Genomic DNA, 15,000 nt, shown 5'->3' with positions numbered 1-15,000 from the left:
TTATTTTTTTTAGTTTTGTGTTGATCGTAATTGGTATGTGACGACAGGTAACTCGCAATCAATCAATCACTTAGCCGCGAAAATAATTATGCTCTGCGAGGAATTCTGGCTTTCCATTTTCCCGGAAAACAAATCGAACAACATCGACACTTTTTTCTTTTTATCTAGTATTTTAATCGCTAAATACGCCGCCGTTAAAGAGGCGAACTCCGCGAGTTATGTGTTCTTATTGCAACTTGAATTGAGGGTCTCTGTATGTTCTGTGATGAATTGGTAGTTTCTGCCCCCTGGGAGTTTGTGAAGTGGGAGAGTTCGTGTAGCTGGTGACCTTCCTGCGTGTGTTGGGGTGAAAGAACTCCTACTCAGGGAAAAGAGTAGGGAGTGAGGGGATTGCCTTTTGAAGGAAGAGGGGGCGAAACGACTGCCCCTGGAAGGAGAGAGGGAAGGGGATGTTCCTCGAAGGAACAGGTGGAGGGAATGCTCCTGGAAGGAAGAGGGGAAGTAGAGTACCCCTGGGAGGATGGGAAGGGAATGCCTCTGGAAGGAAGAGAGGGAAGGGAATGCCCCAATGAAGAACAGGGATAGTGAATGCCCCTGGGAGGAAGAGAGGAAAGGGAATGCCCCTGGGAGAAGGGAAAGGGAATGCCTCTGGAAGGGAGAGAGGGAAGGGAATGCCCCTGGGAGGAGAAGGGGAAGGGAGTACCCCTGGGAGTAAGAGGGAGAGGAATGCCCCAATGAAGAACAGGGATAGTGAATGCCCCTGGGAGGAGGAGGGGGAGGGAATGCCCCTGGAAGGAACAGGGGAAATGAATGCCCCTGGAAAGAACGGGGAGAGAATGCCCCTGGAAGGAAAAGAGGGAGGGCAGGGAGTGCCCCTGGAAGGAAGAGAGGGAAGGGAATGCCCATAGAAGGAAGAGGGATAGTGAATGCCCCTGGAAGGAACGGGGAGTGAATGCCCCGTGAAAGGGAGAGGGGGAGGGAATACCCTGGAAGGTGGGAAGTGAATGCCCATGGAAGGAAGAAGGGAAAAGAGGTTTCAGAGAGAGAGAGAGAGAGAGAGAGAGAGAGAGAGAGAGAGAGAGAGAGAGAGATTATTATTTAAAGAAGAAAGTGAGGGAAAGGGCTTTCCGTGGAAGTAAAGGAGAGGGAGGACGGCGGAGGGGGGTGGGGGGGAAGAAGGGCTGTATCCTCTTGAAGTCACTAAGAGTACCAAGACGGGAGAGTTGTAAGAATTGGAAGAGAAATAGGAGGAGTTGCTGTGCTAGTATAAAGAGGAAAGGAAGTGGGGAATTAGTTTTAGCTGGAATTCGAAGGTGGTGTCCTTGAAAGAGATGGGAGAAACTAGGAAACTTGTAAGAGGAGGGACACGGGGTGGGGGTTGGTTACCTTTACAAAGAGGGCCGTAGAGGAGGGGGAAAATGAAACACGCCTTTATGAAAATGCACTGCAAAATGGAAAAAAAAAAAAAAAAATTTTTTGACTCCAGGATTTTCTGACGAAAGAAATGCAACAAGAATTTTTTTTTTTTTTTTTTTTTTCTTATAGCACTTCCTTCCCTGTTTGGCACTCTCGCTTTTGTCCAAGTAGACATGATTAATTGTAAGAAAATCCTGGTGTGTCTTAAAAAAAACTGTCCTACTTTTTAGTGCATTTTAAGAAAAACGTGTTTTAATTTTGTAGATTTAAAATGTGTTTTACATGCTTTTTTTAAACTTGACCTCTGGGTTTGTCTGTCTGTGTGTTTGAGTCAAAACTTGTAACTCACTTTTCAACCTGTTCCCTTGGTAGCGGATTGCCTAGTAGTAGCTGATTGCCTAGGGAGCGATTTGCCTTGGTAGCAGATTACTTAATGAACTATTGCCTTAGCAGCATATTACCCAGGGAACTATTGCTTGGTAGCAGATTACCTAGGCACCTATTGCCTTGGTAGCATATTACTTAGGGAACTATTGCCTTGGTAGCTTATTGCCTTGGTAACTTATTGTCTAGGGAACTATTGCCTTGTTAGCTTATTGCCATGGTAGCAGATTACCTAGGCAGCTATTCCCTTGGTAGTTTATTACATAAGGAACAATTGCATTGGCAGCTTCCCTAAGCCTTGGTAGCGGATTGCCTAGGGAACGACTTCCATGGTACATGATTGCAAAAGGAAACGACGACCTTCTTAGCAGATTGCCTAGAAAACGATTGCCTTGGAAGGTATGAAAAATAAAGGGACGAGAGAAAGGCTGGTATCCACGGGAAGGAAAGGATTGCAGATGAAGTGTCTGGAAGGAAGAGGGAGGGGAAAGATAGGAAATAGCTTGTGGTAGAAGGAAGGCAAGTGGAAAGGAATGGAAGGGGTATTCGTTAATGGGACCTTTTTTAGAGAGAGAGAGAGAGAGAGAGAGAGAGAGGAGAGAGAGAGAGAGATTTCGCGTCGTGATTGATGTCGGTCATTAGGGCGCGAACTTGTTCATGGATGCAATATTCCAGTAAGAGTTTGCTCTTATGTGTACGCCTTTTGCACGCAGCCTCTCTCTCTCTCTCTCTCTCTCTCTCTCTCTCTCTCTCTCTCTCTCTCTAAGTGTCTTAGATGGGCGGTGTGGGCGTCCCAGTCATAATGGTTTCCCTCGTAAAGGAGCAGTCCCCCTCCATAACAGCTGTCAGGTTTAGTGTCGATAGAAGCGCTGAACTCACCTCAAATATTGATGGAGGCTTTCATTTATGTATATATTTTTTTCAGCCGTGCCTCTGCATTGGTGGGACTTACGCCGGAATGGTTTTCTAGAATTCAGGTACCTTGCAAGTTTTACGGGGTGGGGTTGCTAGCCTCACGCCCTTGTTTTTTGTGACTCCCAGCTAGTGAACCTGTGGGGGGGGGGGGGGGGGGGGCGGGTGGGGGGTTCAAGCCGGGATCGAATCGAATACCTTACAGATGCGAATTTAACGCTTCACGACTGAGCTACGATAAAAATTTTATATATATATATATATATATATATATATAGTGTGTGTGTGTGTGTATGTCCTAAGAAAAACAAGAAAAATTTCCACGTTAATAAGTAAATTGCTTAATCATGATTGAATCATTTGCAGACAAATTCCACTACATAAACATGATCATCCCGTAGGTACACAGAAGGTTCTTCTCGTTAGCTGCGTCCTTCCAAACAACGCTGCCATTTGCTCCTGTGATATTCACTTTTATTCACACTTACGTTCCTAGATTATGACGGTCCTGCCTTTGCAACACCTCTTGCAGTACCTTACGCCCCTCTTCCTCATAAAACTCCCGAGCAATACCTTCTTGTCACCAACCCATCACCCTCGTTTCAACGAGTGGCTAGAGAACTTCAAAGGGCGCCGTTTTTTTTTTTTTTTATGGTACCACTTCGCCGTATGCTCTACGTTTCCCATCTTTCCAGCCCTCTACTATGAGTTTCACAGACAGTGCAAGCACGTTTTTTGGCAATAACTCTGTAATGAACACTCGTATCAGTATGAGACTTTGCTATAGTGTATTACACCCAGTGCCGTAATTTATAAGAGTATCATGAATCACTAATTGTAAAGAATAAAGACACTTGTCCCTGTACAAAGAGGCAAAAACTCGATTAGCCAGAAATGGATTTGAACACAACAGTAAAGAGCTCCGCCTACCCTCTCCCCCAACCTCCACCGCCAGCCCTCTCTCTTCTCTCCGCGCACACCACCACCTAACCTTAAAAAAAACCTTCCCTCCCATCCCCGCCAGCCCGTTCCCTTCCCCTTCCTCCTTCCTCCTTCTCCCAACCGAACCACTCCCACCTCCCACCGACCGCAAACCTCCCCACTCCCAAACACCCGCCAGGGCCACCCACACAAACCACCCACCCCGACCGAAACCCCACTCCAACCTCCACACCACCCCCCCCCAGCCCTCTCCGTCTTCCTTCCCTCACCTTCCCTTCCCCGTCTCTCTGAAAGTGACTTCAGTTTAAACTTTTGTATTTTTTTCTATCTATATATCTATCTATCTGCCTATCTATCTAATAATATAGATTGTTGTATATATCTAACGAGGTCGGTTGTTAACTGCCATTGACTATTTATTTATGCATCGATCCGCTCATTTCTCTCTCTCTCTCTCTCTCTCTCTCTCTCTCTCTCTCTCTCTCTCTGTGGTAGTGGTACCTACAGTGAATGGTTATTAGAGTGAGAGATATCTGAATGTATGGTTGTATGATGGAGTAGTAAAACAATAGACACTATGATTTATCGTAAAGCGACTATTATACTTGTGGTTGGTTACCTTCTTCGTAATCCACATTTGGACTCAGGGTATCAGCAATATAGTACTTGCATTACGAATGTGAAGAAGAGATGGACACCACGGAACTTAACTGTCTGCATGGTTGCAGAAATGCGTGTCACGCAACTTTTCAACTTTTTTAGCCATGAGAAAGCCGCTAATTGCCTTCAGATTGGTTTGAATAGGTAACTGGTTATAGTTACTCTGTTACAAATAAAAATGAAGTCTTTCTACCGGATATTCATTAGAGTTAAAGCCTTGATTATACCGACGCACATAATTTTACGTCATGAATATTTATTTTGGGTATATACGTATATATGCATATATATACATTATATATATAATATATATATATATATATAATATATATATATATATATTTTTTTATATATATATATATATATTATATATATATATATATACCAACTGGATCGTTTACATACATACAACAATCTATATTATTAGATAGATAGATAGATATAATAAAATACAAAATAAAGTTAAACTGAAGCATCTTTCAGAGAGAGAGGGAAGGGGAAGTAAGGGAAGGAAGACGGAGAGGGCTGGCGGTGGAGGTGGGGGGAGAGGGTAGGCGGAGCTCTTTACTGTTGTGTTCGTATCCATTTCTGGATAATCGAGTTTTTGCCTCTTTGTACAGGGACAAGTGTCTTTATTCTTTACAATTAGTGATTCATGATATTATAAATTACGGCACTGGGTGTAATACACTATAGCAAAATCTCGTGTGTTCATTACAGAGCTGTTGCCAAAAAACGTGCTTGCACTGTCTGTGAAACCCATAGTAATTTAATTCACTGCATAAATATTTCCTTTTAACTGCTTGCAGTCTTTTTTTTTTTTCAAATTCATCATTCCCACTTCAGTTCCTCTGAGGAAAAATTATATGCTTTCATAGACTCCATTTTCTTCCAAACCTAAGATCTTTGTAAGTTTACATATTTCCCAGTTCACCGGTTTTCTCTTTTCGCTATCCCGTTGGGAGTGGGCGGGTAGAGCCGTTAGTACACCACTGTAGGCACTGTGTAAGGTTTTTTGCAACAACCCCTGTGCAACAACCCCTGTCATCTCTTACTGTTCCCCCTTTCGTATTCTCTTTCTTCCGTGTTACTTTCCACCTCCTCCTGACAGGTTTTTCATGGTGCAACTGCAAGGTTTTCTTCCTTTCACACCTTCCTACTCTCAATGACCCTTACAGCGGTGACCTTTGACCTACATTTTGTATGCCATTCCATTCTTTTCCTGCATTCGGCCCATTGCATTTACTCTCAAATAGGCGTGAGAATTAGTATTTCCGTTCTTCCAACATCCACATCAGGTCTCATTAACTCCGTCTTCCTGGTTTATTTTTTTATCTCGAAAGCCTCACACTTGCCACCATTCTTTCTCAACTTCATCGTTTTACAAATATTTTCAGTAGACTGCGCATGATCTCAAACCCTCTCTCCAACCAGTCCTTTTCTAATCTGCCTCAATTTCATGCAGTCACCTTTTATCTTAAATGAAAGATATAAAAAAAAATGTCACCTTTTATCACGTTTCCTTTCATTCGAAGTTATTGCTTTTGCTCATTCCTTTGTAACCCTTCTTTTTTCCAGACATACCTTACCTATTATCCTTGTAAGTCATCATTGCATATGTTCAGGATTTTTATTGTTCTCCCTTCATTTTTCAATGGTTCTTCCTTCAGTTTTTATTGTCCTTCCTTCATCTTCAACCGTAACTTCCCCAAGTATTGTGGAATTTCCTTTAATCCCTTTTTTCACCACTGAGGGCTGCCTCTTTTTAGTTAACAAATGGAAATGGTCTCCTTAATGTGTGATCATCTCTCATTTTAATCATTTGATTCTCCTTGCCATCAGCTTTAACATTTCTTCTTACTTACTTTATATTAACCTCTTTCTATTCTCTTAGCCATTAACCTCTTTCTATTCTCTTAGCCATGAACTCTACCATTTCTCCCTACTTACTTTATATTAACCTCTTTCTATTCTCTTAGCCATGAACTCTACCATTTCTCCCTGCTTACTTTATATTAACCTCTTTCTATTCTCTTAGCCATGAACTCTAGCATTTCTCCTTACTTTATATTAACCTCTTTCTATTCTCTTAGCCATTAACCTCTTTCTATTCTCTTAGCCATGAACTCTAACATTTCTCCCTACTTACTTTATATTTACCTCTTTCTATTCTCTTAGCCATGAACTCTACCATTTCTCCCTACTTACTTTATATTAACCTCTTTCTATTCTCTTAGCCATGAACTCTAACATTTCTTCCTACTTACTTTATATTAACCTCTTTCTATTCCCTTAGCCATGAACTCTAACATTTCTCCCTACTTACTTTATATTAACCTCTTTCTATTCTCTTAGCCATGAACTCTAACATATCTCCCTACTTACTTTATATTAACCTCTTTCATGAACTCTATCATTTCTCCTTACTTACTTTATATTAACCTCTTTGTATATGATGGAGCGAAGTGTATAGACGCAAAACCATTTGATATTTCAAGTTTATGCCTTTTCAATTATTGGAATTTAAATAGCTGTTAAAAAAAAGCTGTGACTCCAGATGAAAATTAACTGATTTATTAATTTTTTTTTATCTTTCAGAAAATTTGTAATCAAATTTCATAGTCAGTTATGGGGCAGTGTCATTTGACAGTTCCTGTGAAGATAACGTCACCATATCCATTTCAGTTACATTGTACGTGATAGATTCTATGCAAGTTGTTATGTATTTGCCAAGAAATATAAACAGTTTTTCCGTTCTTTTTTTCAGGTATGGCGGACGTTTTTTGGGTCATCAGATTGGTTGGTGAATATATGAGTATTTTGTTAAAGTTTTATTATTATTATTATTATTATTATTATTATTATTATTATTATTATTATTATTATATTATTATTATTATTGGAAAAACAAATTCCACAGTTATGTAAATGTTACATATATTTAAATTAAAACTTAAAGGATAAAGCTTTCGGGAAATTCTGTTCGGTTTCCCCTTTTCAATTAATAAATAATATTAAATAATTGTAATGTAATAATAATAATAATAATTAATAATAATAATTAATAATAATAATATTTATAATAATTAAGATAAGCTTTCGGGAATCTGTTTCCCCCGTGTTCCCTTTTCAAAATAATAATTTAACATAATTTAATAATAATTTAAAATTAATTAATAATAATATTCAATATAAGATAATAAAATATTTATTATTATTATTATTATTATTATTATATTATTATTAATATATCATTATTATTAATATATATATAATTAATTAATTAATAATATTCATATTATTATTATTATTATCAAAAGTATTGGTATCTCAGCAGCATTACGCATGTAGAGATTCTTCTCTAATTTTCGAATAGCGGCTTTTTCTGTGCTACTTAAAGAGGCTAGTAAAGCGCCTATGGCGGTCGTTATCAAATATAGAGGCAAGATTGGTGTATATATTTCTATTATAGAAATATAGAGAGGAACCTCTACAAGCGTAGCGCTGCTGAGAGAGCCATTACTTTTAATAAAGTATGCTCGAGAGAGGGTCTGCTTCCCAGATATTATATTATTATTATTATTATTATTATTATTATTATTATTATTATTATTATTATTACGGAAATCTCTAAGAGAACATAACTTTGCAAAACAAGCTGATGCAAAATGAAACCCATATTACAAAAAAAAAGGCAATAACGAGGGAATATCAGATCGATGAAGATAAATAAGTAGTACTACAGTAAGTATGAGAAGGAAGTTCAAGAGCCGGAAATTCACTTAAAAAGTTCACGACGCTTTTAGGTTGCATTTATAATAAGTACACGACGCTTTCAAGTTGCACTTATTGCACATGTCGTTTTTATGTGTCTTTTCCTTCAATGTTTCGAGTAACACTTGGTAACAGCGCCACTTTGTGTGTGAAATGACGTTTCATGAGGATTTGCCAGGTTACACATTTTCACTCTTTCTTTCTTTTTTTCGGATGGTCTTCATTTCTGCTATATTCTCCTATCATTCCTTTCACTTTCAATTTTATAGAAGCTTTCGCTGCCTCATATCTTTCTGTCATTTTTCCTTCTTTCCTTCCGTCGTCATGCTTTCCATTATTCTGCTTTACTCGTTTTTTTTATTTCTCTACTTTTTTCTCTCTTTTTTACACTTTTTTCTCATGCATTATATCATGATAGATGGTTCCAATTTTTATGCTAAACAGGTCGTTAGGAAGTGTCAGCTCGGCGTCATTATCATAGTGCAATTTTACCCCCGGATAGAAACCAAACACACACACTCTCTCTCTCCTCTCTCTCTCTCTCTCTCTCTCTCTCTTATGCAAGCGTCGACGAGAATGTTTTCATCTATCAGCCTTCCCATATTGTGGATATGGAACGAGAAGCAGTCTCTCTCTCTCTCTCTCTCTCTCTCTCTCTCTCTCTCTCTCTCTCTCTCTCTCTCTCTCTCTCTCTCTCTCAAATATAAAAGTATATTCTCTGTGCGTGTCTGTTTACCCTCCCATCTGTATGCTGTCCTTATGCGATTGACGGACCTAAAAATATGACTCTCTCTCTCTCTCTCTCTCTCTCTCTCTCTCTCTCTCTCTCTCTCTCTCTGGGGGGGGGTGTGTTTTGATGCATTGGTGTCTGTTGCTAAGGTGATGGATGTGTGAGTTGGCACCAGATCGTAGGAGCATGGTATCAACGCCTAAGGAGGATTGGGAAGGTGTGTGTATGTATGCATGTATGTATGTATGTATGTGTGTGTATTGCTGATACCGTTTTTTACAAGGGGAGAAAAGGGGTGTTGGGGAATGGTGACCCTATGAATACCTCTTCACTTGTTACCATGGCTACATCACTTCCGTCATATTTGTTTACTATCTTTTTTCTTCTTCTCTCTCTTCTCCTTTGTACGACCTGTCATCACTTGGTTATGTGGTCTGTTGTTTCCCTTTTGTTTTTAATGTCGTGTCGTGGGTGTGATATTTTTCTTATGATTTCGTGTCTGGTTCTTCATCTTGCTGTGTTTATTTTTTAATTTTATTTTATGTTGTGTGGTGCTTTCTTTGTTTTTGACTTTCTCTGATAATTTCCATTTGCTTGTATTATTGTTTGTAAGTTTTTTATTTATTTTTTCCTCTTTTGTAACAGCTGCATTTTTCTTTTCATTTGTTTGGTATTAATTTTTCACCTATTGTCGTTATACTTTTGATATCTTCAAGGTTAATAACCCTCATTTTGACTTTCACTGGGCCTGTATTTCCAAGATTCATTTTGACTTTCACTTGGCCTATAAAAATGAAACTCTTAATGAGGCTTATTTGTATTTTTTTTTTAGTGTATTAACATGACAGTTCAGAATTGTAACTTCCGAGTGTTACAGGCTAGAGGGCTTCAAATTGGTATGCTGATCATCCACCCTCCAATCAACTAACATACCAAATTTCGGCGCTCTAGCCTCAGCAGTTTTTATTTTATTTAAAGTTAAATTTAGCCATAATCGTGTATCTGGCAACGATTTAGGAAATACCAACACCAGGCCGTGGTGCAAGTTACGTGGGCCATGGCTCATACAGCTTTATACCGAGATCAGCTGTTCCATCGGCGCATTTTGCACCTGTTTAAATTTTGCTCATCTAAATTCTCTTCCAAGATGGCGATGCTTTTGCCATCATAGCATTGCGCTTTTCAATATAGAAAACGGAGCCCTGCTCCTGAGTTGATGCTTCTTTCCCTCTACTGCCAAACTTTGGATTTCTCTTCCTGTTTCCTTTCTTCCATGACCCTTATGACCGACCTTCCATCCATTAGAAGTTGGGTTTATCACTTCCCGTGCGGGTTAAGCCCCATTCTTCTTGTTTTCTTATTCTCTGTTTCTTGTTTTTCTTGTCTTTTCTATCTCTCCGTTTTTATCCGTTGTATGTCACGATTCTTTATCCTCATTTTATTCTGTTGCCTTTCTTTTGAAGGTCTCTAATCCATTCTTTTTGTTACATTTCTTTTATTCCCACTTTTCCATGGTTTTTCCATGGATGTGTGTGTTTTTTTTATTTCTTATTTTTTGTCCATTTTATTTTAGTGTTGTAGTCCACCATTTTTTCCCTTTTCATATCGAATTCATTTATCTTCCTTATATACATATATATATTAATATATAGATTATATATATTATATAGATATATATATATGAACACATATATAATATATATATTATATATTATATTATATAATATATATATATATCTATAGATATATATAATATATCCGCACGTGTATAAAAAGAAACAGTGAGAGAAAGAAAGAGGCGACGTGACAAGCTTTAAGGGACACATTTTAATAAGAATGTTTTGTCTTCTTTGTGCGTGTGTTAGCCCTGAAAATTTCATTGTATTTTCCTGACAGTTAATATTCTCCGCCTGGCAGTTTTTCTGTTTTATCCCCCCCCCCCCCCCCCTCCCCCTCTCTCTCTCTCTCTCTCTCTCTCTCGTCTCTCCTCTCTCTCTCTCTCTCTCTCTCTCTCTAGGGGTTTGCTTCTGATGTATCTTTTCATGTTATGTTTTTTATTTTCCTCAGTCTTTCTTTCCACATATTTTTTAAAAGGAACTCTCTCTCTCTCTCTCTCTCTCTCTCTCTCTCTCTCTCTCTCTCTCTCTCTCTCTCTCTCTCTCCTTCCTTTGTGTGTATCGCATTTCTTGCCAACGATGAGTCAAATCATTCTCATTACCACTGCAACAAGGTGGTTTCGTTTTCTTCTATGACGATCATGTTGCACGTTTTGTACAGTTAAAACGGTATTTCTTGGATAATGTGCAGTTACCCTGTTTATACTCTCTTGCATAGTATATTCAAGGACATGTTAGAGTTGTGATGCAGTATATTCATATATGTATATGTATATATGTGTGTGTAAATAAAGGTATATGCCGCCACGAAGGAAAGTGAAACACTGGAGTATCTGCAAGATCTTTCTAGTCAACGTCCTTTACTTAGCAGACAAACTGCTAAGTAAAGGACGTTATGTCGAAAGATCTTGCAGCTACTCCAGTGTTTCACTTACCTTCGTGACGGCTTATACATTTATTTATGCATTTATCACGTCCCAAACTTTCGTGATTCAGTTATACAAATATGTGTATGAGAGAGAGAGAGAGAGAGAGAGAGAGAGAGAGAGAGAGAGAGAGCGAGCCTGCCTGCCTGCCTGTTTATCAGAGGTCTGAAATACGCGAAAGTCTTGTCTTCTCTTTATTTTTAACTTTCCTAGTGGCTTCAGCTAATTAAAAAAAATCAGTGGTTTCTTTTGCGTTTTCTTAGTATATATGCGTCTGTGTGTGTGTGTAAGTTAGGAATCCCTACACACTTTATTGTTAGTCTGTTGTACATTCATATCGACAAATGGAAAGGCTCTCTTTTTCTTTCCATGAAACCAATTCCTCGGTAGTCTCTGGCGTAAATCAGATTTGGAGAGAGAGAGAGGAGAGAGAGAGAGAGAGAGAGAGAGAGAGAGAGAGAGAGAGAATACTGTGATTGATGACCGTATCTAGAGGCTAAAAACGACAGCCTGGAAACGTCACTCCCGTGTCGATGATAATGATGATGGTGACGATGTGACGGTGAGAAAAGGTGGCAAGAAAAAGATAGAAGAGTAACGATGGGAATACAGAAGAATGAGGGAAAGAAAGGGATGGTAGCTACGGGTTTAAGTACAGGTTGAAATAGTCGTCGTTATTGTAGCTTTATTATTTATTATTATTATTATTATTATTATTATTATTATTAACTGCAATAAAAGTAGCTTTAATTCTACCGGTTTATTTATAGCATTCATAGGGAATATCCCAAACTGTTTAAAAATGGAGATGAAACAAGAATTAGATCAATCTTTTCATGAACAACTTACGTTGTAGCGCCACTTAACGCTGACCCTAACCATTATTCTTTGAAGTCTGAATTCCGAAGGTTTTGAAAAAGAAAATGGTGATTTTATAAGAATTCAATAGGTTATTTTCACTGAAGATTTAAAAACAGCCTGTATGTAATTACCTCTCTCTCTCTCTCTCTCTCTCTCTCTCAGAATTGTGAACTAAATAGCGGTAGAATTTGAATCTGAAAAAATTGATGAACATAGTAATATATAGACCTCCTAATACTAAAGAGTTTGACTTAATAATTGAAAAATTGGATGATATATGTAGAAATCACAAGGACTGGACTATTCTCCTATCTGGTGACTTCAACTTTCCTTTCGTAGAATGGAAAGAACGAATAGGAGATTGTGGTTGTACTTATACATATAAAAAAGAGAGTAATAGTAGTGCAGAAGATAAGAGGCAATTTGAAAAGCTATTAGATATGCTACTAGAATACAACATTCAACAAATAAATCACCTGCCAACAAGAAAGGAAAATACTTTAGACCTAGTATTTGTGAACGAGATGAATTATGTTAAAGAAATAATAGTTTATAATGCGAATATTTCAGACCATAATGTCATAGAATTAACAGTTCATTCCAAAGCAAGTGAAAATAGAGATAAGCAAGAAATGAAAAAGTGGGAAGGATATGGAAATACAACTTCTACAGTAAAAATATAAAATGGTCAGAAATTATTGAAGAAATTAAACAAGATTGGGATACATTTTCGTAAGTGATGACATAAGGGTAAATACGGAGATATTATATAAAAATATTGGAGAAAATAGTGGAAAATATATACCGAAGAAGAAAAGAAAATAAACATCATTCATGCATACCAAGAGACAGAAGGATCTTGTTCCAGAAAATCAGAAAGTGGAAAAAAGGTCTTGCAAAAGAAAAAAAATGCATGGAAAGTTATAGAACTAAAAAGTAAGATAGAAAATGCAGAACAAAAGATTATACAATCAAAAGAAAATGAAAAACGGGACTTGGAAGAAAAAACCCTATTAAATATCAAGCAAAACCCCAAGCTATTATACTCATATGCGAAGAAGATGAATAAAGAAGAATAGAAATAGGCCCTCTGAGAATTGAAGGGAGATTAACGAATGAAAAAAAGGAAATTTGCAAACATACTGGCAGAACGATTATAAGAGAGAATTCACCCCTAGAATAGATAATGAAGATAATAATAATAGAAGTAAGGGGATGAAAATAGTGAATATTTAGCTGACATAGATATTAATGAAGCTGATATTGTGCAGGCTATTAATGAAATAAAAATGGAGCTGCTGCAGGGCCTGAATGGAATTCGCTATTTTGTTAAAGAAAGTAGTTCATTCTATCGCAAAGCCACTTGCAATATTATTAAGACAAAGTGTAGATACAGGCAAGATTTATGATGAGCATAAATTAGCATATATTACCCCTACTTTCAAAAGTGGATCAAGACTATAGGCAAGTAATTATAGGCCTGTGAGTCTAACATCACATATTATGAAAGTGTATGAAAGGGTAATGAAGAAAAATATTATGAAACATTTTAATAAAAAAATAATTTGTTTAATAAAAGGACAACATGGTTTCGTCCCGGAAAAGAAAAAAAGTACACAAACCCACTGTTAGTCCACCGTGAGAACATATTCAAAAATATGAAAAGCGGAAATGAAACAGATGTGGTTTATTTAGACTTTGCAAAAGCTTTTGATAAAGTAGACCATAATATTAGCGAAGAAAATTAGAAAACACAATATCGTGGGATAAAGTAGGAAGATGGTTAAAAGGAATTTTTACACAACAAGAAAACAGATAGTTATTGCAAACGACGAGAAATCGGATGAAGTCAAGGATAATATCCGGTGTGCCGCAAGGTACGGTGTTAGCTGCAATACTGTTTGTTATTATGATTGAAGACATAGACAATAATGTGAAGGATTCTGGTAGTGAGTAGTTTCGCAGATGACACAAGAATAAGTAAGAAATTACTTGTGATGAAGATAGGAACGCTCTACAAAGAGACCTTAACAAAGTATATGATTGGGCAGAGGTAGGTATGGATGGTATTTACTCTGATAAATTTGAATCAATAAATTATGGAGACAGAGAAAGAAAGCTATATGCCCTATAAGGACCTAATAATGAGACCATCACAAATAAGGAAGCAGTTAAAGACCTTGGTGTGATGATGAATAGGAACATGTTATGCAATGATCAAATAGCAACTCTGTTGGCAAAATGTAAAGCAAAAATGGGAATGTTGTTACGGCACTTCAAAACAAGAAAAGCTGAACACATGATTATGCTTTATAAAACATATGTTCGTAGTCCACTTGAATATTGCAATATGATATGGTACCCACACTATCAAAAGGATATTGCACAAATAGAGAGTGTACAAAGGTCCTTTACAGCTAGAATAGAAGAAGTTAAGGACCTAGACTACTGGGAAAGACTACAATTCTTAAAATTATATAGTCTAGAAAGAGAGAGAACGCTACATGATAATCAGGCATGGAAACAGATAGAAGGAATAGCAGAAAATATCATGGAACTAAAAATATCAGAAAGAGCAGCAGAGGTAGATTAATAGTGCCCAAACTATACCAGGAAAAATAAGGAAGCACACAGGACATTAATCCACTACGCACCAGCATCGATAATGCAGCGTCTATTCAATGCGTTGCAGCTCATCTGAGGAATATATCAGGAGTGAGCGTAGATGTGTTTAAGAATAAGCTCGACAAATATCTAAACTGCATCCCAGACCATCCAA

General features: G+C 37.6%; 1 protein-coding gene across 3 annotated transcripts in view; it reads left to right on the top strand.

Moving 5' to 3' along the window:
• Positions 1 to 15,000, top strand: part of LOC135217147 (max dimerization protein 1-like) — a 677,794-nt gene that overhangs the window by 564,361 nt on the left and 98,433 nt on the right. For 2 of the 3 annotated variants that reach the window (XM_064252859.1, XM_064252857.1), the window contains exon 4: positions 7,082 to 7,117. The exons of the other annotated variant lie outside the window; for it this stretch is intronic. In XM_064252859.1, coding sequence (XP_064108929.1) covers positions 7,082 to 7,117 — 36 coding nt within the window. The remainder of the gene's footprint in view (positions 1 to 7,081; positions 7,118 to 15,000) is intronic. 3 annotated transcript variants of the gene reach the window in all.

This window comes from Macrobrachium nipponense, chromosome 7, assembly GCF_015104395.2.
Source record: "Macrobrachium nipponense isolate FS-2020 chromosome 7, ASM1510439v2, whole genome shotgun sequence".
Lineage (NCBI taxonomy): Eukaryota > Metazoa > Arthropoda > Malacostraca > Decapoda > Palaemonidae > Macrobrachium > Macrobrachium nipponense.
The sequence above is the reverse complement of the archived record's forward strand: the minus strand, read 5'-3'. Positions and strand labels throughout refer to the sequence as shown.